The sequence below is a fragment of the Mytilus californianus genome, unplaced genomic scaffold (genome assembly GCF_021869535.1).
Source record: "Mytilus californianus isolate M0D057914Y unplaced genomic scaffold, xbMytCali1.0.p SCAF_5, whole genome shotgun sequence".
Classification (NCBI taxonomy): Eukaryota; Metazoa; Mollusca; class Bivalvia; order Mytilida; family Mytilidae; genus Mytilus; species Mytilus californianus.
This window is the reverse complement of record NW_026262701.1, coordinates 36,943,477-36,970,338: the sequence shown is the minus strand read 5'-3', so window position 1 is coordinate 36,970,338 and position 26,862 is coordinate 36,943,477. Positions and strand designations below refer to the sequence as shown.

The following is a 26,862-nucleotide window of genomic DNA, read 5'->3' as shown; positions in this document are numbered from 1 at the left end:
AACAACATCCCCCCTTCCGGATATTTTTTTAAAAAAGGCCCTTCTGCCTCGTGGTTTCATTGCATTATTATAAAAAGAACGATATTTCTTAAATATGTGTTTTTGATTTTAAGATATTATTTGATATTGTTTGAGACATGCTAATGATTAACTTGAAAATAATTTTTAAATACCTGCAACTCTTTCTTTCATCACTAGCCTATTTTGCTTCCTAGAGTATGTACAAACAAAATTTGTGCATGTGCTTTCCTCAAAAACTTTTTCGTTTTTCATCAGACATTTTCCATTATGTTCACAGCCTGAATAAAAAATAATCGGTTATATGTATACATCTTATATTAATATAATAGTCCCACGTTTACATTGAAAGATTAGTTACAAGGGTTTAGATGCACAGATATGATCGTCTGAGATATAATAAATATCAGTTTTGTTACATTACACAATTATTTGAAATACTTCGAACGTTACTGCATCAATAGTTTTCAAATCGCCAATCAGTGATTTTCTTCTTCTTGTCACCGAATGAGATTCGGTTTATGTGATTGAGAATATAATTGAGAAAAACCCGTGGGACTTACACTGCATACTCCTCCAACAATATCGTCCTTTCCGGTTTAAGGTGGAGAAATTGTTGCTCAATGCCTAGTTTTTTCTGTATGATGTTCTGGTCGATATTGGCATATGCATATAGGAAGCTGCACGTATAACGACTTCCTTTTAATATTTGGAAAATTGTCTTTATATCATGTATATCATGCACTATTTACAAAATAAAATACCTTGCGACTCCAACATAAGTTCATAACCCATGGCTTTGTCGTCATAGTTGCATACTAATACGTCACAAACTTCTGTAATTCTTTCTCCAAGCTGAACACATTTATTCCCATATTTACATGCTGAAAATAAGGGGACAATATTGATATGTGAAGAAACTGCCTAGTCTAACACTTATGTACCCATTATGAGAATACACAAGTGGCTCAGTAACCATTACTCACAAATGATACCCTCGCTTTAAATATACGGTACACATGATGTTGATGAGCAAGGCATAATATGGAAATACTTTACACGGTATAGCATGCTCACATGAAATTTGATAATAATTTCTGAAAGTCTTGATTCATTTTAAAGTTCCAAAGAAAAATGTGACGAAAATTTCACACATGTCATTGTGTATAAGAATATATAAGCAGTATTCAGTAAACAAGAAGTGGATGAGAGACGAAGTTTAAAATGCACCACAAAGTAAAGCATGCTCACATGAAGCTTTCTATCAAATTTATGAATAATGCTCTGATTTTTAGTTAATGAGAAAAAGTGACCATTGTCTTTTTTTAACGGACGGACAGACGTAGACCAGTATATATCATCCGTTAAGAGCGGGGATATAAATATTAATCATAATTAATTCAATACATGTATGTCTGATAACGGAAAAATAATATTTTACTAACACAGTTACATCCATATGATTAAATCATGCTACCAAGGTTCATCTGACAATTTTGGATTACTTTTCTGAATTACTTAACGTTAATCTATTTATAAAAAATAAGAACATGTTATTCCATAATAAATGATGAAGAAGGGAAGAAATCTACTTACCGGTATTTATTGGCATAAATTCAGCAGTTAGAATGCCATTAAAAGTTGAGGCTTGACATTCATATTTGATGCAGTGTTCCTCGTAAGTGTAACCAACTTCACTACATGTCCCGTCAGATCGCACACATTCTGAAATGAGAATTCATAGGACCCGATTATATAATTTTAATACATTTAATGTAAAATATGAAAATACATTTACTGTAAAATATGAAAATACATTTAATGTAAAATATGAAAATACATTTAATGTAAAATATGTAAATACATTTAATGCCATTTCTAATAGGAAATTAGTAATTGAAAATGTAGTGTTTGTCTACATTTTCGGAAAAATGTTTTTTCTTTTGTTATTTTCTCAAATCTTTTGTTTATGTTCTGAGCGATGTCACTCATATCGTTTAAGCAGAGCAAAACATACAATGTCTATAGTTTCCGATGCATAATATGTTGCTACACTAACAGTACATCGTTTAGAGTAATTCTAACATTAAAACCAAACAATAGTCTTTTTGATATGAACATTATGCATTCGTATAATGTCGTTATAATACAATATCAAGATATGTAGCAGGTATGATGTTTTCTTATTGTTACGGCTTTACGTTGATTTTTTGAAATTTATTGAAACACCACCAACCCCAACCCCCATCCCCCATAAAAAGAAGATATAAATAGAAAAAAAACAGTGACACAAACCTTTTCCGACCATAAGATATTCACTGTAAACTTCATTATTATCAAACGTTCGTCTGATACATTGAAAGTTGGCGCATACACTCTTGTCTTCAACAACTTTATTTTCATCAACACATTGTCCATCGACAAGACATCCTGCAAGAACAAATAATAATTGTTAAAGATAAATCATGCACACACAATTGTTTCTGTTTCATTTTCTTGTTCTTTGTTCAATAGTTCTAAGGTAATTATATTTTAATTTGCGTTGTAAATCTCGGGAGCATATATTCTTGGCTGTATAGCCTTACTCTTTTTCATTTTCTTCTATACTGTTCCTTTAGATCATTATTATGTGTTGAGTTGTCCATCTCCCCCTCCCCTCCCCCAAAACAATTATATCATTTTGCGTTAAGTGTCATACTTTTTTTTTGTATTTATGTCCCTCTTAATTACTACTTGGATTGCTTTGATTTTCTAAACTTTTATTTTGTGTGTTAATATTCACTATATACTATTTTGTTTTGAATTGATAAACCTGTTGGTGTACCATCATCGATAACCCTACTGGCGTGCCAGTACTGATAAACCTGTTGGTGTACCATCATTGATACATCTGATGATGTACCAGCTTTGATAAACCTGCTGAAATACCACCATTAATAAACCTGCTGACGTACCATCATTGACAAACCTTCTAACGTACAATCATTGATTAACCTACTGGCGTACAATCATTGATTAACCTACTGGCGTACCAGAATTGATTAACCTACTGGCGTACCAGAATTGATTAACCTACTGGCGTACCAGAACTGATTAACCTACTGGCGTACCAGAATTGATAAAACTGATGAGGTACCAACATTGTTTAACCTCCTGACGTACCATTATTGATAAACCTGCTGACGTACCAACATTGAAAAACCAGATGAGGTACCAGCATTGAAAAAACTGATGAGGTACCAGCATCGATAAATCTGATGACATACCAGCATTGATAAACCTGATGATGTACACTAGTTATAAATCTGCTGACGTATCCGCAAAGATAAACCTGATGACGTACCAGCATAGCTAAACCTAATGACATACCGGTATTGACAAACCTGATGACGTACCAGCATCGATAAAACTGAGGAGTTACCAGCATTGATAAACCTCCTGAGGTACCATCATGGATAAACCTGATAAGGTAACAGCATTTATAAACCTGATGACGTACCAGCATTGATAAACCAGATGACATACCAGCATTTATAAACCTGATGACGTACCAGCCTGGATAAACCAGATGACGTACGAGCATTGATTAACCTGATGACATACCAGCATTGATAAGCCTGATGACGTATACTAGTTGATAAATCTGCTGAAGTACCCGCATAGATAAACCTGATGACGTACCAGCATCGCTAAACATAATCACGTACCAGCATTGATAAACCTAAAGACATACCAGCATTTATAAACCTCATGACATACCAGCATTGATAAACCTCATGACGTACACTAATTGATAAATCTGCTGACGTACCAGCATTGATAAACCTAATGACATACTCGTATTAACAAACCTAATTAAAAAACTGCATTACCAAACCTGATACACACCCGCATTGATTAACCTGCTGACATACCTGCTATGATAAACCTATTGACGTACCAGCATTGATAAACCTGCTGCTGTAGCAGTATTGGTAAACCTACTGCCGTACATGTATTGATAAGCCTGATGACGTATCATAATTGATAAACCTGCTGACGTTCCAGCATTGAAAACCCTGACGACGTACCAACAATGATATACCATCATTAAAAATCCGAAGGATTTACCATCGTTGATAAACCTGCTGACGTTCTTTTTTGATTAGCCTGTTGACATACCTGCGTTAAAGAGTCTGTAGTCGTAGCTAGGACACAGATTACTTTTACAATTGGCAGGTTTGAAACATTTATATTGGTAGCATGCATCACTTCTTTCTTCTCCCCATTCGTAGCATCGTCCATTACTGATGCAACCTGAATAAAACAATATATATGTACTATCTAAATCGTGCACATTCGCCAGGAATAAATCAAACAAATTTAATGTTAATTTGCAATTTTAGGAAACACGTATCGATTAAACTAGAAAAAAAATATTTTTAAAGTAAAGAGATGCAATATTTATAGATTATCGTTGATCATCTCAACGAGATTGATTTTCTCGCTTAAGCCGGTACGGCGAAAGTAAGAAAAGCAATCGAGTTGAGATGACACATGATCATCGGTTTATCGCTATTTTACCTATGACGACGTTGTCAATTTCATGTCAATTTCATTGACAACGCCAAGTGTCCCCTTAGTTTCTAGCGATAATTCTTCATATCACTCGACTCCGCTGAGAAAGGAAATTACCAGTGAGCAAGATCAAACGAAAATTTCGTAAAATAGCGATAAAAGGGATTTATTTCACTAATGCGACTTTAAAAATGTGACATTTGCAAACAATAAATCGAAAATACAACTACCATACGTTCAAGAAAAGGTATATACAACTTCGACACAATGAATGTGAATTCAGACTGAATGAATAAAAAGAGAATAAGCAATTTAACAAATAAATCGATCCATGGAACAATAAATTAAAAACTAAGTAAAATGGAAAAAATTGCCAGAATGTTAAAATTGGTGTTTTAATCAGATATCTATAGTGGTGAAGATTTTCTTTTCTGAAATTATTCCGATGTAACAAAATGTTAATGGGTTTATTTTTATAGGAACTATCATCATGGATTTTCGGTTTCTTTTTTCACATCAGTTAAATTTGTTTTGATTGGTAAGCGATGTGTAGATATGCACATAATATGATGTTGTCACTTCATTATCATGTATACTTTTACTGTGGTATCAGCTGTTTGTTATGATACAATCTGTTTCGGAAAGCCTTAATTTTGTACTTATCTGTTTCTGAAAAGACAATTGTGTTGTGTAAATCCACACTCGGTATTGGGTCCTCTTTGTATTGTATATACCTTCAAACTGTATTAACTATATGTACATTACCCGATGCAAATGTATAAGCTATTTTTATATAAATATAAGAAGATGCAGTATGATTGCCAACCACCAAAGTTCAAATGAAGTGGATGTATATTTAGTTTGTTCTATAAGATAACTTACCAGTGAAACCCATCTTTTTCCATTTTGAATTGATGCATTTAAATGTACGGCATCTTTTTTCAAACACTTTTCCTTCCTCGTAGCAAGGAGAACCTTAAATAAAACAAAATAAACAACATTCTTTTTTAATGGTTAATAAGTTCAAGTTAAATCAAAATCAGAAAAGCAAAAAATACTATGTTGAATTTTTTTTAAATTAGCTCATAAATTAAGTTTTGCCGCAAACTTTGTTTAATTATGATGAAGGACCACCAAAAAACGGAGATTGAATACACAATCTTAAAAAGTCATATCTAAAAAAAAGGCACCTGTTCAAAATATCTAGTTGACATAAATCTCATAACGTATTTCGTGTATTCAAAATTTATGACGACACACTCAACCTCGGATGAGTCGAACCTTGGATAAGTCGAATACTTTTGTCCGGTCCATTCGACTTCGACATAACGAGGTTCGACTGTATATGATGTTGTTTGTACATATATACCTTGATTACACAGGTGTCAGCACACCGATGGCGCTTGGACCCACATGGCCCCAAATACCTTGAGAACCTTTCATATTGTTCCATTTGTTTCTGACCTAAGGTTAATTTCTTGTAAAGTATGGAAAACTCATAGTAAAAAACACTGATTTTTTATCGGAATTCTTTTTTTTTCATTTTTAGATAAATTAAGTACTTACCATTCTGTATAACTGTATTCTGTTGTATAACTATGGAAAACAACAAAACAGGTAATTAGTAGCATCGTTAGTTGCACAAAATAACACGACCTTCGATCATTGAAATAAAATTAAAACAGAGATCTTGTCACTTGTTTCAAAGCGAAGAACGAATAGTTAATGCCTAACTGTACATTTACACATATTATTTAAGGATATTCATATTCATAGAAGTTTCAAACAATTCCGTTATTTTGATTGGCCAAAGTTATATTTAATTTCCGTATGAAAATGCAACATCTGTGACTGCGTGTGCTCTCCGTGATAACGTTAAAACCATACATACAAAAATACACAGGAGTCTTGATTTAACTCGTTATTTTATCGTTGCAGCATAAAAATGTATAGTGAAAGTTGAATGTTTTTTCGTTGTTGTTATATCTTATAGTCCGTTGTAAAACCGTTGAACGTGTGCACATTTATAGTATGAAGCGCGGAATGTTACCCTCAAATAAAATTACAAAAAGAAGTATTCAATTCTGGAATAAAAGGCATGCGCCGTAAAAATAGAACAGAAAAAGCTCTTTATTATGACTTGTAAAAGTGCAGTAAAAAAGTACTCATAAGGAAGATTTAAAACTTACACGAAAGCTTTATTACACATATGTTAAAAAATGATTTACGAAATAATTTCTTCTTGATTTGTTGTTTCACTTTATATCAAATAACTATCTAGTATAAAATTATTTGACCTACTTGGACACATATTGTCAAAGATGGCAAGTTTCAACTCTTCGAGGGCATTGTAATCTTTCAACATTTGGACCATATCCTCAGGATTCCCAATTTCCGGTTGTCGGACAATCGCCAGTAGTTCTTCTGGGAATTCCTCAAGTTCTCTGCCAATACCTAAAGCGTAAATAACCGCAACGCTTTTAAGATTGTCAGCATATTCGATAGTGAGATCTTTTCGATAATTTGAATTTCCATCTGTTACAAGTATCACGAAATTAGGGACTGCATCTCGGTCCCCTTTTGCTGCGGTGAATAAGACGTTTTTGGTTACGTTCAAAGCACCTGCAGTGTAAGTTACACCGTCTGTGTACTTTATTTTTGACATGTGTTTATCAATCTCAGCTGACGTGGTGTACGAGTCTAGATAAAATTCTGTTTCTACCGCCGTTGAAAATACCACAGTCCCGACTCTGACCGCACCATTATCTATAGACAAGTGAGTGAGAAACCCTCTCAAAAAATTCTTCAGTTTCAAGAAATTGCCCCAACCTATGCTATTAGAAGCATCGATGATAAACACAAGATCCAGTTCACCAGAGACACATACTGCGTCTGAAAAAAAAAACAGTCATACATTTAAATATTGATTTCTCAGGGAGTAAAAAAGAATAAAATTGTCAACAGATACAAAACACAGCAGTATAAAAAAAGCATTTACAATATCTGGTGAAATGTGTTTTGCGTACTTGATACAATTATAATACTATTTAAATAGATACTTAAAGATGATCGACCAAAGACCTATATATGTTCGATGGGTGATAAAGAACATTATATACAATATATGTCCCAAGTCAGGAGCCTCTAGCCTTTGTTAGTCTTGTATTATTTTTAATTTTAGTTTCTTGTGTACAATTTGGAGTTTAGTATGGCGTTCATTATCACTGAACTAGTATATATATTTGTTTAGGGGCCAGCTGAAGGACGCCTCCGGGTGCGGGAATTTCTCGCTGCATTGAAGACCTGTTGGTGGCCTTCTGCTGTTGTCTGTTCTGTGGTCGGGTTGTTGTCTCTTTGACACATTCCCCATTTCCATTCTCAATTTTATTGTCGGAAAATAAAAAAAAAATATTTGTACCAGTTTAGGAAACTGGATGAGCGGACTGGGAAGAGGACACTAGCATAAACTATGACATTAATAGTAATGTTAATGTAACCGTTGAACTTGAATCGCAGTAGAAGCAGGATACCAGGAGACTATATACGTATACTATAAGTATATCGCTTCGTGTTATCCATACACCTGTTTGTATTGTATAGTAAAATAGTCGGTTGCAGGATACAATGGAAAGCTGTATTTGGCCAAACCTTTCAGAATCTTGGGTCCTCAATGCTCTTCAACTTCGTACTTGATTTGGCTTTTAGCTTTTTTGATTCGAGCGTCACTGATGAGTCTTATGTAGACAAAACGCGCGTCTTGCGTACAAAATTGTAAGACTGGTATCTTTGATAAGTATTTTTTATGAATAAATTGAGTAATAGGGTGTAAGTAATTGAAACAAGAACCAAACAACACAAATAACAAAACATTAGGATTCTAGCTGAAGAACAGCAATTAAGGCGCTTTTATTTTGAAGTTAATTTTATTTGTGTCTCTCGTGTATTGATATCTATATTGTTTATTTATACTTCCGATATTTATTTATAATAACTTATATTTTGATCACAGGTATTCTTTGAACTTGAGTTTAGAACAGAATTGTCGAAATTGTCTAATAAACAATTGGACAGCTCCTTAGAAAGTTTAATAAAAACTTCGTTGAACGAAGATGATTGTGAAACATCCTGTATGTTTTTTTGATATAAAGCATTCAAAACATTTTTCCATTATTTTGTAGAAATATGTTGTCTTTTTTTTATGGTAGAGGAGTATAATAGAAATTTGCGAAAGGAAAGGTTTTTGATCGTCTTTTTAACTGGAGTGGTTTTTTTTGCCTTCTTTACATGGATTTTTCTTTCCTCATTTTTACAGGTTTTTTTTGTACGTTTTTATAGGTATTTCTTTTTTGTATAATTTTGGTTTTATACGTCTGTTATTCATGGTTTGTTTTTTCGTCTTTTTACCTATGGTTTTGTTTGTCTTTTTTTTACATATTGTTTTCTCTAATTAAGTTTAAAATCAATATGAAGAGACGTGTGGTTAACTGTTGGATTAATAATCTCACCATTTTGTGCTGTTATTATACCACACGATAAACAAAATGTCACCAACAATAACAACAGGCGCGGCATCGTGTAACCTTGCTGTAAAAGACATACATTAGATAATATTAATCAAAAGTATATCACCACGATGCTTGACATATACATATTGAATTCGCTCATGTTATTAGTTATCATATCTATAAGTTCACAAAAGTATTTTTTATTAAATTTGAAAATATCAAATTTTATCTATTTAACGAGTATATTTAAAAATTGTTATGTTTATAGACTTTCCATCTATATAGAAAACCAAAGTGTAAGACGTAGGACAGCATTATTTCTTATAAGCAGGTAAAGCACTGTGAAATGACTTTCAGCAGCTAAGAGCATTCTTTAGTTTGTTGTAAGTTTTGTTTTATTGTTATCTAGTATACCGTTACTTTAGCGTGAAGTGTTATTCCTGTACTTGATCTTATAATATGTTCTTTAATGTACGTCTTGTTTTTCTACTGATCGAGAGGATTAAGATGTAAAAAAGTAGTTTCAACCACTGCATTTTTATGTGTTTGTCCCAAATGAGGGACCTCGTCAGAAGTTAACTTACTATCTTAATGATATTGAGAATTGGATAGCTATGACAGAATCCATGAAATACTGATAAGTTTATTCACAACTTCTTTAGATTTGGGACGTTTTAGAGCTTGACATATTGTATGGAAACTTGTCTGCTATTGAAGACTGTATATGTTGCCTTCGAGATGTTTTGTGGTTACTTTTATTGCTAAATAGCAGCTTTATAATTTTTAACTCTACTTCTGTCTTTGTTATTTAAAATACCACTCCCTGCTATTGAGACTGCGAAAATAGAGATTAAGATTTGATCTTTGTGACCTTCTTGCTACATGAAATCTAACAATGTCAAAGATAGAGAGGTAACGTTTTTTTTACAGAAGGGAAATAGATAGTGTCCTCCGTTCAAAATAGTATAACAAAAATACCTTCAAGGTAACTTCAAAAAGGGGAAGTCCATAAAAACTGACAAAATCAAACGTTATCAATCAACTGAACGAGTGAAAAACATCTGTAATATTCCTGACTTGATACAGGCATTTTCCAAAGAAAACGAAGGGTTAAACCCTGTTTATATCTAGCTGAACCTCCTACTTTTATGACAGTTGATTATAGTTCCGTTATATTAACACAATTTAGCACCCCAAACAGACATAAAAGGTAAGTGTGACAATAATTGAGATTAACAAGCCAACATTGTGTAAACATACATCAAAACTGACTAACAAATTCAAACAAATATACAAATAAATTTAACAAAGAAGTCAACAAAAAAGGTGTTGTAGTTGATTGTACATTTGACAAAAACGCAAACAAAAGTGTTTTTTGTAGTTGAAATTGATTAAGTAAATTGACAAAACGTCGATAAAAAAGTTTTTGTAGTTTAGAGTACATACCGCATATAGCACACACCTCGATAAAGTACAAATTACAAATTAAGTAAAATAAACTTAGACCAATGGCATCGACTCCCTTTTTCTTATTGAAACTCTTCGGTTTGATTCGTTCTTAAAAAAACATTTATCATGTTGACAATCGTATTTAACGTTTCGACAATTTCTTTATACCCAAACATCTGACTTTAAAATATTATCTTCACGCACGATCAAACAAAATACTCCATGAAAGCGTTTTGTAATTGTAAAAAGCAGACAATAAAGTTTCCGAAAACATTGAAGTGCTCGTAAATAAATAGCAAAAACAAAACACAAGGTGAATAAGACATAATTTTTATTTTTCCTCTTGAGAAGAACTCTGATTCATGGTTGATTCAAAATTAAACAGGAGACAATGATAAAGATGATTTCAGATTTCATTTTAATAAACTTCCCTTTTCAAGTTTATACTGTCATTTATCTCAAATCTATGACTATCATTTGATACTCCTTAGTATGTCAGACCATGCATGGTCTTATCATGGTGAATTAACTGTTAAACTTAAACTTAACTGACAAAGTTTCACCCAAAGACTATTTTATTTAAGTCATTTGATATTTCAAATTAAAAAAAAAGTTGTTTATTTTTTATACACTTTAATGGCTAAGGTTTATTATAAGACAAGTGAACGTTCACTCTCTTGTATACAAAATTCTTTTTCTTTAAATACACCAAATCATTTAACAACTATTATGGAAAAGCTTAAAGAACAAATCGAAACGCATAGAAAATATTAAAGCAAAGAAATTTACTTCGCTCTATCAATTTTCTCATTTTTCACGTGCTCCATGATCATGTGTTGATTGTTTATCAATGTCACGATCCAATAAACTACGGCAACAAACTCGAAGGTTAATTAGCTTGTGATCAACAATCACTCAATGAAATAATTATTTGTCGATAATACGTTATAGATTAATAAAAAAATGTAAAAACACTTGGATGGAGGACTTAGTTTTGTATATATATGCATACATTGGTTCAATAACTACCGTAACATTATAATTACAAGAAATTCGTTTCATATGACTTTAAGAAAAACAAATTATTTTGATTTTCATCACGAATTAGTTAATCGGTAGAGTTTAGTATTTATAGTCACAAGATATATGTTAACCAGGGGGTAAATTCAGCATGTCTACGACCGTTCACCTAACAGCATTACAGTTAGACGCAGCTCTCGAATTCTAAGTAAGACTTACGGTATACCTTGATATGCATGCATGCGATGCTTACCTTGTTAAAGAGCCTAGTATATCTCTATTTGAAACTATTTTATTCCAACTTTTTTTCACCTTCATTTTTATGTCTGGGTACGGTAAACGTTTCTATGTATGTTGGTTTTTTTTTTTTGTAGCAGTTCAGTGTTTCTGTTGTTCCGTTGTTTTCCTGTTATAGTTGATGTGTTTCCCTTGTTTATGGTTTGTGACCAGAATTTGTTTTCCCTCAATCGATTTATTACTATTGAACAGCGGTATACTACTGTTGCTCTTATTTAGTATGTTATTACAACAGTAATCGGCAATACCATCTTCATATTTTCACCCAAGGTAAGATTTGAGCAAAGTATCTATTATAATGCCAACCATATATCATTTGTTATTAAAAAGAGAATCTGAAATAACTAATAAAGAAATATGTGTAAAATTAAAAGTCAGTGTATTGTATGCGTGAAGATAAAACTATATGGTACAAAAATGTATTTGAAAAACAAACAATCCAGAGATTCAATCACTAGTAAATTGAATTTAGTATCAAGCGCTCAATTTAATCGTAACATAATCTGAAAAGTGTGAACCTAAGAAACATTAAGTCTTTTTAAGAGTTTAAGTTGTTTTTAAGACATGTTTTAGTTGTAAATTTAGTACTGTTCAAACGTTTGGCTTGCAGCCAATCAAGTACGGTTTAGTATATATTCAGACACATGAGTACGTCTTTGCTTTGTACAGGTAAATAGCAACTACTGAAGTCTGAACATTGACTGAACATATCTTAATTGACTGCTAGCGAATAGTCTTAACATTCCCCAATTTACCACAGGTGATAAGTCTGAAAATTGACAGAAAGACTCAACATGATTTAATAATTAATTGTTTAGTCGTATGAGACCTTTTCAGATAAAAATTAATGTTTCAGTTTAAATTTGATTTACACGTTATAGGCAAATACGATCGCGTGCAATTACTGGATAAATTTTGTATGAAAGGTGATGTCTATTTAGACAAGCACCGATAATTATCTATGAATATGTAAAATTGATCGAAATCCATGTATTTGTCATGAACACCTTTGGAATGAGGTTTTGTGTGACATTAGGACTTGATTAATTGTGATATGATGGACCCTAGACTACATGTGAAATAATATATGAAAAGATTGGCTTATTCCTATATATCTTTGTAAAACAACCTGTATATAATCTGAAAACAATACTTTAGCGATGTAATATTATTCCAAAGGAAAATCATCGACACGTGATTAAATTCTTCTAATCTGCTTTGCATTAATTATCAAAGCTAATTATCTTTGATAAGGTTTTGCACAACAATGATTCTCACTCTTGATTCACTATGTTTTTCTGACGTTTGTTGTTTTTAAGTAATACATAGTTCCATAAGTTTTAAACCTCTATTAGAGCCTATCAGACGTAAAATGAAAAGTGAATATTTTACCATAAATCACATGTCTTCGATAGCCCAAGCATTGTCACTGTTGAGCTTCATTTTAACGGAACACGCGTCTGTCCGAATAAATTATAAGCCTGGTATATTTTATGAAGTTTTCAAAGCACTTCTTTAAGAATTAGTTATTAAATATCACAGACTGTCAGTTTTGTTCATTTTGAAGAGAAATCTAAGCGAAAAAGTATTGTATTACAATGATTGATACATAAGAGTTTCAAGGTAAAATAACCAACAGTATAAGTTGTATAATTATACGACACTAAAGCCTTGTGATCGATACTTGCTCCTAGATTTATCGTCATCAGCTACATTTGGAATCAAAATATTGAACCCCAATAATAAATCATTGCAATTGCATTAAAACCAAAAGTCTCAATATTTACAAAAAAGGCCACGTTTACAAGATGCTAACATTGTATACTTAAATACAGCAAACACAAACAAAGTCACTTACATATGGCTTATTATTCAATGATAACATTATTTCCATTATGCATTTCTATTTTTCCTCTATTATGTCTATCGTGTATGTATATACAAAAAATGCTCACCAGAAAAGACGGTTCCTGCTGAATCTAATAGTTACAACTAAGATTATGAAAACTTGATCCTTTATATATGAGCTTTTTTTGAGCCAGCCATCATTCAATATGGATTTGTTTCAGAACAAAAAAGAAAAGATAATAATGATTTATCAAAATTGTTTGACAAAAGAGAAACAACAATAGAAGTATGTACCACGTATCATCACATTTATCTTTTTTAATCTTTTCATTTACTTCGTTGAAAAGTTGTCCTATAAATATTCCTTACGCTATAAGTATAACATATAATCCAACAAGATTTATAAACAACTAACTTTCATATTTTACGTTTACGTGTCTCTGGTGTTATTCAGTCCACTATACTCCAGTATCGATTGATATTATGACCTCTTCGACAAAGTATAGATTTTGTCCCTCATAGTTAATGGTAACATATTCTCACGGTCTTGTTTCTTCATTATTTTATTATTTTATTTAGAGACTTCGAAATTGGGCTTGTCCATAATAGTGAAAAGAAGCCAGCATTATCCTTTTACTTCATGTTCTACTATATACATGTACATTAGCTCCTCTCACTGACACAAATTCAAAGTTTATAAACATATTTATCCAATTTATTTCTCTTTCAATACAGGTTTTGTTTGTTCTTTTTTTGATTTGAGCATACATCAAGCCGTTGGTTTTCTCCTTTGAAATGTTTAACATTACTTTGTCATGTCGGGGCCTTTAAAAACTTACTCTACAGGATGGGGTTTTCTTATTGTTAAAGGCCGCATGATGCTCTATACTTGTTTGCATCATCGTCATATGGTATATAGTGGATAGTTGTCCCATTGGCATGAAATCAAACCACAATACCTTATTTTAATGTTGAATAAGATTCTTAATAGTAGATTTGAAGTGAAGATCACACGTTACAACTGATCACTGTTAAGCTGTTGACCAGATATAAAGTCATTCTGTTATGAAGTTTCTGAAAAAATTTTGACGAAAATATTTGTTGGGCAAACTGAAATTGTGATAACATAGCTTCCGCTCCTAGAGTGGGGATATAGCAATACTTGCTAATTGGTTTCTGGTGTTTAAGATAATTCAAATACTTTAGATAATTATTTTAATTCGGTTGACAGTTAGGACAAATCAACTTTCTTCATTCACACTCCACAAAATCTTATCAACCGAAAATCTGAATGCAAATTTATTTACTGCATCTTATACAAGGCCTGCTTCATTAATAAAAATGGTCAATATGCTAGATATACTTACTACAAATGCGAAAGGATGGTTAAAGCTGTAAATGTTCTCCTTAAAATCATCTATGTACGTTTCGACAAAAACATTTATTGACAGGTTGAATGTATTCATATGGAAATCATCCTTTAATAGCAGACTTGTTCCTGTATTGTTGAAAATCATAATGTATGACCAACTGCATTAAATATATGTCTAAACTTCATTTAATAGAGAGTGAAAAATTATAACATTTTCCGTTACCTTGATTGTATTTTTGCTTTAATAATCACTAATTCTATACTTGAAATGTGAAAAATTACCCATGCAACAAAAAACTAAGATAAAGACCAATAGTTGTCTATTTCTGAAATTCAAGTATCACACGGGAACCTCTGTACAAAATTTTACGACAAAAAGGGACTATTGTAAATTTTCCTTTTTTAGATGCTGCTGTTCCTTCGATACCTTATCAAGTTGTATATTCCACAAGTCAATCGCTCTGCTCAGGTCTGTAGTGCATTGAAGATTTCAATTAACGTAATCTATGTATAACAGATAAATTATCAAATTAGAGATATCGTTACACAAATCTACTGAATTAATATTTAATTTACTAAATGCTTTTATAGATTCGAAGAATTTGTTGAGAAGTTTGGCTGTTCCCGTAGAATCCTTATTAAAAACGGGATGCCATATCATAATTTTGAAGATGATGTTGGTTACAGAGCCTGGAAACTTAGATACGATCCATTTAAACTTGTTGATCCTTAAGGTAAACTTATTCAAAAGAGATCTTTGGTTGTGTTTCTCCGTACTAACATTAATTATGCTTTGATTAACTACAACCTGACTAAATATGTATTCCTATACAGGTAAAAACACTTTTGGTCCTACATTCTGTCGATAATTATACTTTTGCATTGCACAAGGTCATGGTTTTCTCAGACTGTTTATGGTGTACGCCTTTACTCCGAATCACTTGAACATGTACTGGTTGATTTTAAAGTCTGTGGAAAACATGATTTGTTCATTTGTTTCAGTAGGCTTAGAACTAGCTTTCAGAAACTGTTTTAATGAGGTGTTAACTCCAACCGCGGCAGGTGGTTGGCCTAGGTCGTATTCGGCTTATGTAGACCAAACGGGCGTCTGGTGTATCAAATTAAAAGCCTGTTATCTTTGATGAGGTTTTTGCAGTGTTCTCAAAGTAACCAGAATGTTTCCTTGTTACAAAAAAATACTAATATTCATATCTATAAAGCGCTTTAAAATATGACCATAATGGATCGGTGTTTTCTAATTTGAGATGAAATGAAATGGCTAAAAAATATCCGGTCTCGTAAAGTTGATTTGCAGGAAGTCAAAATCAGGAGTAAGATAAAGCAGAAAAATGAAGCCTCGTTTAAGAATCGCGAAATTTGAACTCCTCGATAACAAACCCCTTTATAGTATTTATGTGAAGTTTCCGTATGCAAAGTGTAAACTTGAGTATAGGAAACTGTAGTTTCCCTTGAGCTTTTTATGTCTGCAATCGTAAAGGTGTTAATTTATAGGCTATTCTAGAGGTGGCGTGAATCACATGTGGATACTAAAAAATTCCAAAGATCTTTTAGAGTACATACAATCTAAGACTGTCTCATCTTGCAATAGTATTAAAACATTTGACTTTTCTACACTTTACACAAGTATTCCCCATTCCAAACTAAAAGACAAATTGAATAGATTGGTATTACTTTGTTTCATTAAAAAGAATGGCGAACGTAGATACAAGTATCTTGTCTTGGGAAGGGATAAATCCTACTTTGTAAAGAATCACTCTGATTCAAACAAAATTTCTCTGAAACTGACATTATCAAGATGCTTGATTTCTTGATTGACAACATATTTGTTACGTTTGGAGGACGTGTTTTTCAACAGACTGTCGGAATTCCAATGGGAACCAATTGTGCCCCTCTTCTTGCCGACTTGTTTTTTTATTGATATGAGGCTGACTTCATACAGGAACTTCTTAGGAAGAAATTTTGTGACTATGTTGGACGAATCTATCCCATCGAACTAGAGATAAAGGATACTACAGATACAGTTAATTCTGCCTCATATCTTGACTTACATCTAGAAATTGACAATGAGGGTCGGTTGAAAACAAAACTTTACGACAAAAGAGATGATTTCAGCTTCCCAATTGTGAACTTTCCATTTATATGTAGCAACACTCCAGCAGCGTCTGCATACGGAGTATATATCTCCTAATTGATACGATATTCCCGGGCTTGTGTTTCCTATCATGATTTCCTTGATAGAGGATTGCTGCTCACAAGAAAGCTATTAAACTACGAGTTCCAAATGGTGAAGTTGAAGTCATCCCTTCGTAAATTTTACGGACGCCATCCTGAGTTGGTTGACCGTTATGGAATAACCGTTTCACCGATGATATCGGATATGTTCCTTATGTCGTAACTACAATACCCTCCCTTTTCACGAATGTGACTTACCGAATTAGATTATTTACCAGATTTGTAATAACATAAGCAACACGACGGGTGCCACATGTGGAGCAGGATCTGCTCACCCTTCCGGAGCACCTGAGATCACCCCCAGTTTTTGGTGGGGTTCGTGTTGCTTAGTCTTTGGTTTTCTATGTTGTGTCATTTGTACTATTATTTGTCTGTTTGTCTTTTTATTTTTGGCCATGGCGTTGTCAGTTTGTTTTCGATCTACGAGTTTGACTGTCCCTCTGGTATCTTTCGTCCCTCTTTTGTAGCTTTGAATATATTGTTTAGATCTTTTATTTGGTATAATTCAGATTCATTGTGTAATTTATGTTCATTCTAGTGTTTATCTGCAGATTCCATTTTCTTTGCGTAATGTAGATATTTTTGTTTCATTTTGTAGGAAAGAAATGGTTCGCTATCTCATAAAAATGTTACTCATTGGATTAGTGGATATGTAAAAATTCATAACTTTGTCATTTCATTATCAAGGAGATATTTTGACAAGAAGTCTACATATATAAATATATTTGATTGTAACTTTAAAAGTTTTATCTTCTGTTTTTGTATCACCATATATCTCGAGTTAATCAGATTAGAAACATATGGTGGATATATAAACACGTTTGACAATCCAATAAATCAAAGTTTTGTTTTTTTCTGATTTATCGATGATGAAAATTACAAAAAAGTCTTTTAACTAAAATGATTTTAAGTATTAAAACGTGGATTTGTATTGGACGTACACAAGAAATGCCATTGAATTTAGACAAGGGATTTCAAGATAGTAGGGAGTATTATAAACAAATAGTTTGTTAACGTCGCCAAATGAATTTTGAAACCACAATCATACATTTGTAGAAAATTTTCTGTTAAATTATGTTATTTCAAGTATGATCATAGATGTATATTGTCTTATATTTTCATGTTATATCAAGAAAATTAAATTTAGAGCTTGTTTAAGGGATCTTTTGAAATTGTTAATATTTCCTGCATATTTACATATTATTTGAATAAAACTAAAAAGTGCATTCCACACCATCCACCACTTTCCCAAGTGTTCAACATATAATATTCCCCAGAATTTATCTATTTTCAAACACTAAGCCTATATATTGTTCTGGAATTATCCATTGAAAAATAATTTATTTGAGCGAAGATACGATTTTTGTATAGACATGTGCTACTTTTTGTGCATTCACATTTAATATTCATATCTGGAAATGGTCTTTTAAATTGTACTAGTGACTTAAATGTAAAGTTTAAGTCTGTGCAACTTATCTTTGTCTAGATTCATACCTATACAGAGAGATTACGATTTTCAGTAACATATACTACCAACTAAACAAAATATAAAATTAGATGAAAATACATAAAAAAAAACATTAATATGAACACAAATAAATTATAACTTGAAGATATTATTTTTATATTGAATTTTCCAAAAACAAACAGCAGACTGGGATGCTTTAAAAATAAGTTTTAAGATATAAAAACAAAAGAACATATCAAGATGAAAACAAAATGAGAATAAACAGAGTTGTATTCTAGAATTATCAAAGAATTATTCAATGAATAACAAAACAATATAATCCGACATGATATTTCAGATCCTTGGGTATTTTTGTTGACTTCATTCACCACTGGAGTCGTCAAAGTTTGTTTCATAGCTTTCGATACCTTCTGGGTGTTTTCAATTCGGTTAGTGAGCTCTTGACTTTAGATAATTGTCATTAGTATATTAATAATAACAATTATCTAATATTACAATTTGGCATACTCTGTATCCACTTGCCTAATGTATAATACCATATAAAACATGGTAAATGTATTTTTTTTCTGAAATAGTGTTGCAGTCTTATTGACGTTCTGTACAACGTATTCATTGAATTCGGTACTGCACCTTACATACTGCAAGCCTTATTCATAATCCATATTACATGTCATGTGTCATCTTCTAATTCAATGATTGGCAATTTAATTTTTTCTTAATTCATCGCCATTGTTAACATGTGACCCTGTGAAGTATTTGTCTCCCTGGAGTAATCCAATAGAGATTAACGCCAATAAAAATATCATTTATTAACAGATAAAATACTCTTTAATATGTTATAAATTGACTACTTAGTTTAAATAAGTCAATATCGACTTGACATTTTTTACCAATAGTCCGAATTATATCGTGGTTTTATTTCACACAAACTCCACATTAATGGCTGATATTGATAAAACCTTAGAAAATGCCTCATATCCTCAGTCAACAATAAGAACATGATTCTGGTTCCCATTACAAGGTTGTGTTTGAAGTATTTTTCTACAAAATAAACGGTAAGATAATTTTGTTTATAAAAAAAAATCACCTATAAGACGGCAACAATACGATACAAAAATGGATGAACCATCTTAAGGTGAACCTAAGGTCTTTAACAATAAACATGTATTTATATATGATGTCAGGCTACAAATCATCTCTAGTAATAAATATTTCTTGCACTTTAATATAATTATTTAAATAAACAAATTAATCAGATTATCTTTTCATAGTAATGCAGGATAACCTAGACTGAAATTTACATATGCAACGAAGATCTTTTTTAATGTAATAGATACTTTTGTAACCTAATGAAAGGTTATGATATGGTAAAGAAAAAGGAAAATTAAGGATAAACAATAAAAAGTACAAAGCTTATAATTTGGTACGCTAGACACGTGTTCAAGGCACATACATAAGATTTCTCGATGACCATCGAATTAAATAAGTTGGGAAGCCAAATTAAAAATGAAAATGAACATCAATGTCACAAACAAACAAAAGTAATCCAAAAGAGTTTGTCAAATCTGGCTATGTTTATTTCGCCTGTGGCGGTTTACCTAAGTATTTCGACATAATGATCATTTGATTAAAAGATAGTATTTTGATATATTTAGTTATCTCCTTCATGCATAGCTCTGCTTCCACAGGGTGTGGCTTTAATTTTAAATCTTCTGTTATTTTATCAGCTCTACAACGTTTCTATCCGGTTTCGGTTATCAAAAGGGTGACCTAGAACATCACTCATAAATGTACAATGTCCCGTTGTTAAAGTTTTTTTATGATGACGTCGTTATAAAATGTCATAACGGATTCTAATCTTTAAAAATGTAAACTAAAATAGTTATATTGGGAAAAATAAGCCAATATATTTCCAACCAAAGAAATGTGTTGTTGTTTTACAAACATTTGTATCTTGTTTGAATTTTTGTCTGTCTGTAATTTGAATTTTGAATGGATACGTCGTTGAAATTTTTCGTAGTTTGAAAGGAATTACCAGGAAATCACGCGGCGATAATTTAAGGCAATACATTTCTGGAATATTTGTAAAATGACAATAGCACTTTATAAATTTAAAGCAAAGGAAAGGATTTTCTGGATTTATCTTCATAATGAACGCCAAACCCCAAACGTTGAAAGCCAAAAAATGTATAAATATCTGAATACATTTAGAGCATATTGGTATTGTTTTCACTGTTACTTAAATATGTATCTGAAATGTACATATACATGCAGTATAAATATGAAAATCAATAAATCTTGTTAGGTTAATCAATAAAGGTCGTATATGTGTCTGTTAAAAGTTGTTTAAAACACCTTTTGATATGTAAGAGAACTATTTTTATCCAGTAAATTTTAAAAAGTATAAGTATTGAAGTTGTTATTTGGACAAATACATATTAAATATTTAATCTGCGAATTAAAAGAAATAACATTAGTTAAAATACACGTGAACATCATATTGTCGTTGATATTGTTTTTACAGTTTAGCGTGAATGATATCAGACTTCTTATACCCAAAAAGTATTAACAAAAATACCAAAAAGATTATTCCATTAAAAATGAAGAGAAAAATATAAAAACCTATGTCAAATCATAGCCATCGTAGGGCAAACTCAGATGTCTAAGACATATAGAGAAGTCTAATATGTTAACCGCGTCGGGATAGGTACTTGTATTTATTCTAAAACCCTTTGTTTTTGAGGAAAAAGCTTGTTTTGTCGAGGAAACTTTTAGTAGAAAGATAAACTGAAGGTAATAAACATAAACACTTGGCAACTTGATTCGTAACATACATCGGATGTGAATTTCATTGCTCCAGAAAGGAACAGACAACAGTAGTTTACTGATGTTCGCATCTCGTAAATCAACTGTAAATATATAAATAAGATTTTAATAATCGAGGTTATTGAATGAATTCCTTAAACAACACGGTTCGTCTCATTCATTGCATACAAACCCAAAATGTTAATCTGGACAACATCAAATTGTTGCAATACTAAACAGGATAGCCACAGAAATATATCCAGATATGAACCAGATCTGACTGTATCTGTTGTTTTCGTTATTTCAAATTTATTGGAAAAGATGCCTTCTCCAAAATAACCAAACTTTGAATTGTTTAATCATGACGTTAAACTAAATGCTTCCCTAATTTCGTTCTTTTTATACACCAATGAATTGACATCTTGACTCAAATGTTTAATCACAGATGTTTCTGAAGATTATTCTGGTACTTCTTGTTCCTGCAGGGATATGTGCAGCAAAGGCTTTCACAAGTAAGTACAGCATAATCCTGGGAGCTCTGCCAAACAAAATAATCAACACTGTTTGTTCTTGCACCTCCGGCTAACGATTTATGTTTAAAAGAATTTCCTAAATCATTTTTAATTGAAAGATTAGATGAAATTATATTTTGTAAATAAATATACCTAATAAAATCATGACATAATACAATAGTATTTTATATCAACAACCATATTTTACACGTTACGTCTACGCCTGTCTTACTTTAGAAATATACAGAAAATGGATAGATCAACGTACACTTCTTTGTAATATAACTGCAGATTAATCGGAAAATTATCGAATATCAAGTAACATGATACCTTTTAGCTTCAATAATTGAGACGAAAAGATAAACCCCACAAACTATTTCCAATTTTCAGTGCCATGCGCTAGTTTTACATCACCAGACGAAGATCCTTACAATCACAGAGAGGAGATCAAAGATTCTCGCTTATCATGTAAATACTATAGATGCAACAATGGTAGCTGGGTAGAGGGATATAGAGGTATGTATCTTTTCCCTTCATAACTGTTGACCTGATGTTTGCTGATGTCAGGTTTGAAATAAAGAATTCAATAAGACCGGAACTAGCATGAATAAAAAATGTCCACACTAGTCTACGAGTTTTCTATTGTTTTTCTTTTTTTTCTTTTATTTTATTTTAACCTGAAAATCTATGAAATTTAATTGGGTAATAATTCTCCAACACCACACACAGAACAAACAAAAGTCATCCAACAGTAAATAAAAGCACTCAAATCAATCATCAAGAATATTGCTGGTTCAGATGATCAAAATACAACTAAAAATAAACATAACTTGAAAATACTATATGAACAAATGTGCTGGCAATTATTGACAGTAAGCTCATAAATGTTGGTAATGCCTACATATAGTTTAATATTCTTATATAGACTTTATAAAATTTAGGGATAACTAGATACAGATGTGTTTTGGTTATTTGTGTCATTTGATAGAGACGTATGAATATTCCAACGTTACTATTACTAAGGTTATAGCCTCGTCATGAATTGTTGATTTGATATGTGTTGAACTGAGTTGTTAAAAAAAGACAAAAACAAAGGGGTATTCTAAAATCATAAGTCTAAAGAACAAGGACAGCACCATGGTCAAGAATGAAAACCAATGAAAAAATCAAACAAAAATAACAGAACTTAAAATAGGAAACTAAAACATGAGCAACAAGAACTCCACAAAAAGACGGGGGAAACGCAGTAAGCAGTTTCTTTTTATTCTTTTTGTTTTAGAATTCACTGTTTTATATGTTCGGCTTCTCTACTTTTAGTCCAAAATGTACCTTATGAAAGTCTTTCTGGAAAAAAACGTGGTGGTATTTAAAAATGTTTATTTCAAATACTTTTCGCAGTGGTAATTTTTCCAAATATTTATTCACAAGCATACGAGGTTTCTCGTTTTAATTCATAAAAAAAAGTCCATTCCATCTTTCCTCTTTTCCTGCCAAAATAATGAAGATTTTTGATACACGTATTTCAATTTATGTCATATGGTCAAGATATGTGTATTGGGTGTTCGTTTGGACATAAAACTGATTTGATCTCAATTCATATATCTGCCTTTACCAAGCCGGACTACATTAAACTTGCGTTGTTCGGTGCTGTATGTCTTTCACGGCACATCATTTGTCTCGGATGACTCTGTGATTGTTATGGTGTGTTTTAATGTAAAATATTTTGAGTATTTCTTAATGTATTTTAATGCAATAATGAATCCGCTTTACCCTACAACGTATTGATTTTATTTATGATATTTTTCATATCTAAAGCATGTGTTTTCAACAACCGGTGTTATCCAGCAAATCGGAAATGGACCTCTGGCTGTAATAAACTGAAGTGCATTGTAGAAAACAAATCTAAGCTAGAAAAAATCTACAGGACAATCATCACATCTCCAGGTAGCTTTTATAATCTCTTTATTCAAATTAAAAAAAATAAATTTACCAACAATATTGCATTTGTCTATTTTTTAGTAACACTATGCATCCGTGTGTATATCGCAACTATGCCTTTTCGCAGTCAAAGTTTAACCACTGTATAAACGATTGGTTTTATAAGTCACTGTCCATATAAAACTTCGTTTGTGACGCTGATAACGTTTTCGTACATTTGTTAAATATTACTTTGTGATAGACTGCGGATTGTTACGCCGTTCTTCGTTTAAGAGACGCTTGCAATGTGGAAGCACCTAGTTTTGCTTTTTTAGAGTTGCTGCAATTCCCTCAGTTTTCGTTTTTTTACCTTGATTTGTATCCTCGTAATGGACTTTTGAGATTTAAACATAGGTAAACTTATGGTCCGTCTAATTTATCAAATTTATCTTTTTAATTTCTACCAAAAGTTTTTCCGTTTTAAGAATATAACGAGAATAACTATTAATTGTCTCAAAACATAAATTTTATTTGCACTTGGCTCGACAGTAACGAAATGGTCGGCACAGCTCTCATTCTGTCTGCCTTACAAATTATTTTTCTGTCTTGTTTGTTTTTTTACCCATACATCTTCTTCATGAATTCTGTTTAGATCCACATGTAGCCGGACCGGGGCGAATTTTCCGTCAGGAACACATTGCATAATCTCTAAATGGTTTTAATATTGTTCCTGTTGCAACATCTTTTACTGTCTAAGAAACGTTTTATGAACGAACTATTTTGTTTCATCGAGCTGTCACTCCTTTCTCCTTATGTGATTTAAATTGTGATTTTATTTTCGTCGTGTCTTGAAGGCAGCATTTGCTGTCCTGAATGTGTTCTAGGGAAGCTACTGAACCAATGATTTTAATTTAAATGAAATGTTAATGTTATCTGTCTGATGTTATTTGAGGATGCCCTCTTGACTTAAATGGCGATAATAGAATATTTCTAACAAATTTATACACGGATCGTCAAAATAGGTTATCGCGGTTTTGGATAATGGTGAATAACTGTCCCAACTGGCGTGTATCTTTGGTGAGTTTTTTTTTCACCCTGCGATGACTGTGTCTGTCATTTTGCAGGTTATTATTTGTTGGTGACCGTTATCATCTTTTCGCTTTCAAAACATGATATTATATGATTGATCGTTTTAACGGTGTTTTTGCTACTTTGAAAATGTCAACATTTTAACAATGAGAAACAGAGCCTTTCATTGATCTAATTTTATAGAATGTTCCTTTGAGGGTCAATGCAAGAAGAAAGGATCAAGATGGGAATCAAACTGCATAAAATATAGATGTGAATTCAACATAACAAACAATCCTGAAGGACCAATATATCAAGAGAACATCATATCAGAAGCTAGTAAGTAACAATAGATTAGATGCTATGACATTAACATGCATAAATAAGTATGCATATAGATTAAATATCAAATTGCATAATTTGATTTCTCTTTGTATATGTATTCCATATACATGCATATACATTTATGTGTGCAAAAGACATCAAAGAATTTAACTGTTTGAATATTCCAATCAATTACTAAACAAACAACTAAATAATGCATGTTTACATACATAATAGTGTATTATTATAATTATTTAAATGAGCAATAGGATAACTATATTTGGTATATGGGTTCAAATTACTTTTACTGTTTAAGCTGTTTTTGGTGATATCCATTTGACGTGGCTCTGTACTTATACATCCCGTCATTGTGTTATTGTTCTATGGTAATAAAAATTGTATTCTTGTCTTTCATTTTTGCTAATGTACTTTGTCTATATGCCTTTTTGTGTTTCTTTGTTACATATGACGTGGCTCTGTACTTTTACATCCCGTCATTGTGTTATTGTGCTATGGTAAATATTTGTATTCTTGTCTTTCATTTTTGCTAATGTGCTTTGTCTATACGCCTTTCTGTGTTTCTTCGTTACATATTTGTTTGTTTTTATAGTGATAAAGATTATTACACAATGTTGACTGCTGTACCCCTTTTTGACATTTTTACCTATTATTTCTGTTTGTTTTGTTCACACATCGTTGTCAATATAATGGAATTTTATGCGACTGTCATACAAGTGAGAGGTTTAGCTAGCTATAAAACCAGGTTTAATCCACCATTTTCTATATAAGAAAATGCCTGTACCAAGTCAGGAATATGACAGTTGTTATCCATTCGTTTGATGTGTTTGAGCTTTTGATTTTGCCATTTGATAAGGGACTTTCCGTTTTGAATTTTCCTCAGAGTTCGGTATTTTTGTTATTTTACTTTTTGCCACGTCTACATGTCCGTCATGTAGATTTCATCTGACCTCGACTTTATTCCATGGATCAGTGGTCAAGGTTAAAGTTACGTGATCAAGTATGTATTCAGATACAATAATCAATAGGTCAACTATATTTGGTGCATGGAATGATTGTTAGGTGTACATGTCCGATTGACAGGTTTCATCTGACCTTGACCTCAATTTCATGGTTCATTGGACAATGTTAACTTGTTATGGTTTGGTCTATTTCTCAGATACTATAAGGAATAAGGCCACTATATTTAGTGTATGGAATGATTGTCAGGTGTACATGTTCGTCTGGCAAGTTTCATCTGACCTTGACCTGGACAATTTTTTGTTTTTGTGGTTTCGTCTATTTCTCAAATATTATAAGCAATAGGTCAATCATATTGAGTGTATGGAACAGTTGTGAGGTATACATGTCTGTCTGGCAGAATTCATATGACCTTTACAGTGATTTCATGGTTCATTGGTCAATGATAAGTTTTCGTAATTTTGTCAGATT

The 26,862-nt window shown here is 31.9% G+C and overlaps 1 protein-coding gene across 1 annotated transcript in view; it reads right to left on the bottom strand.

Annotated features, from left to right (window-relative positions):
- Nucleotides 1–7,240, bottom strand: part of LOC127701964 (fibrillin-2-like) — a 35,705-nt gene extending 28,465 nt beyond the window's left edge. Inside the window, exons 1-7 of the mRNA XM_052205940.1 lie at nucleotides 6,877–7,240; nucleotides 5,458–5,550; nucleotides 4,180–4,314; nucleotides 2,314–2,448; nucleotides 1,615–1,743; nucleotides 783–902; nucleotides 174–299 (exon numbers count right to left, since the gene is read on the bottom strand). Of these exons, the coding sequence (XP_052061900.1) occupies nucleotides 174–299; nucleotides 783–902; nucleotides 1,615–1,743; nucleotides 2,314–2,448; nucleotides 4,180–4,314; nucleotides 5,458–5,550; nucleotides 6,877–7,240 (1,102 nt within the window). The remainder of the gene's footprint in view (nucleotides 1–173; nucleotides 300–782; nucleotides 903–1,614; nucleotides 1,744–2,313; nucleotides 2,449–4,179; nucleotides 4,315–5,457; nucleotides 5,551–6,876) is intronic.
- Between the last annotated feature and the right edge of the window lie 19,622 nt (nucleotides 7,241–26,862).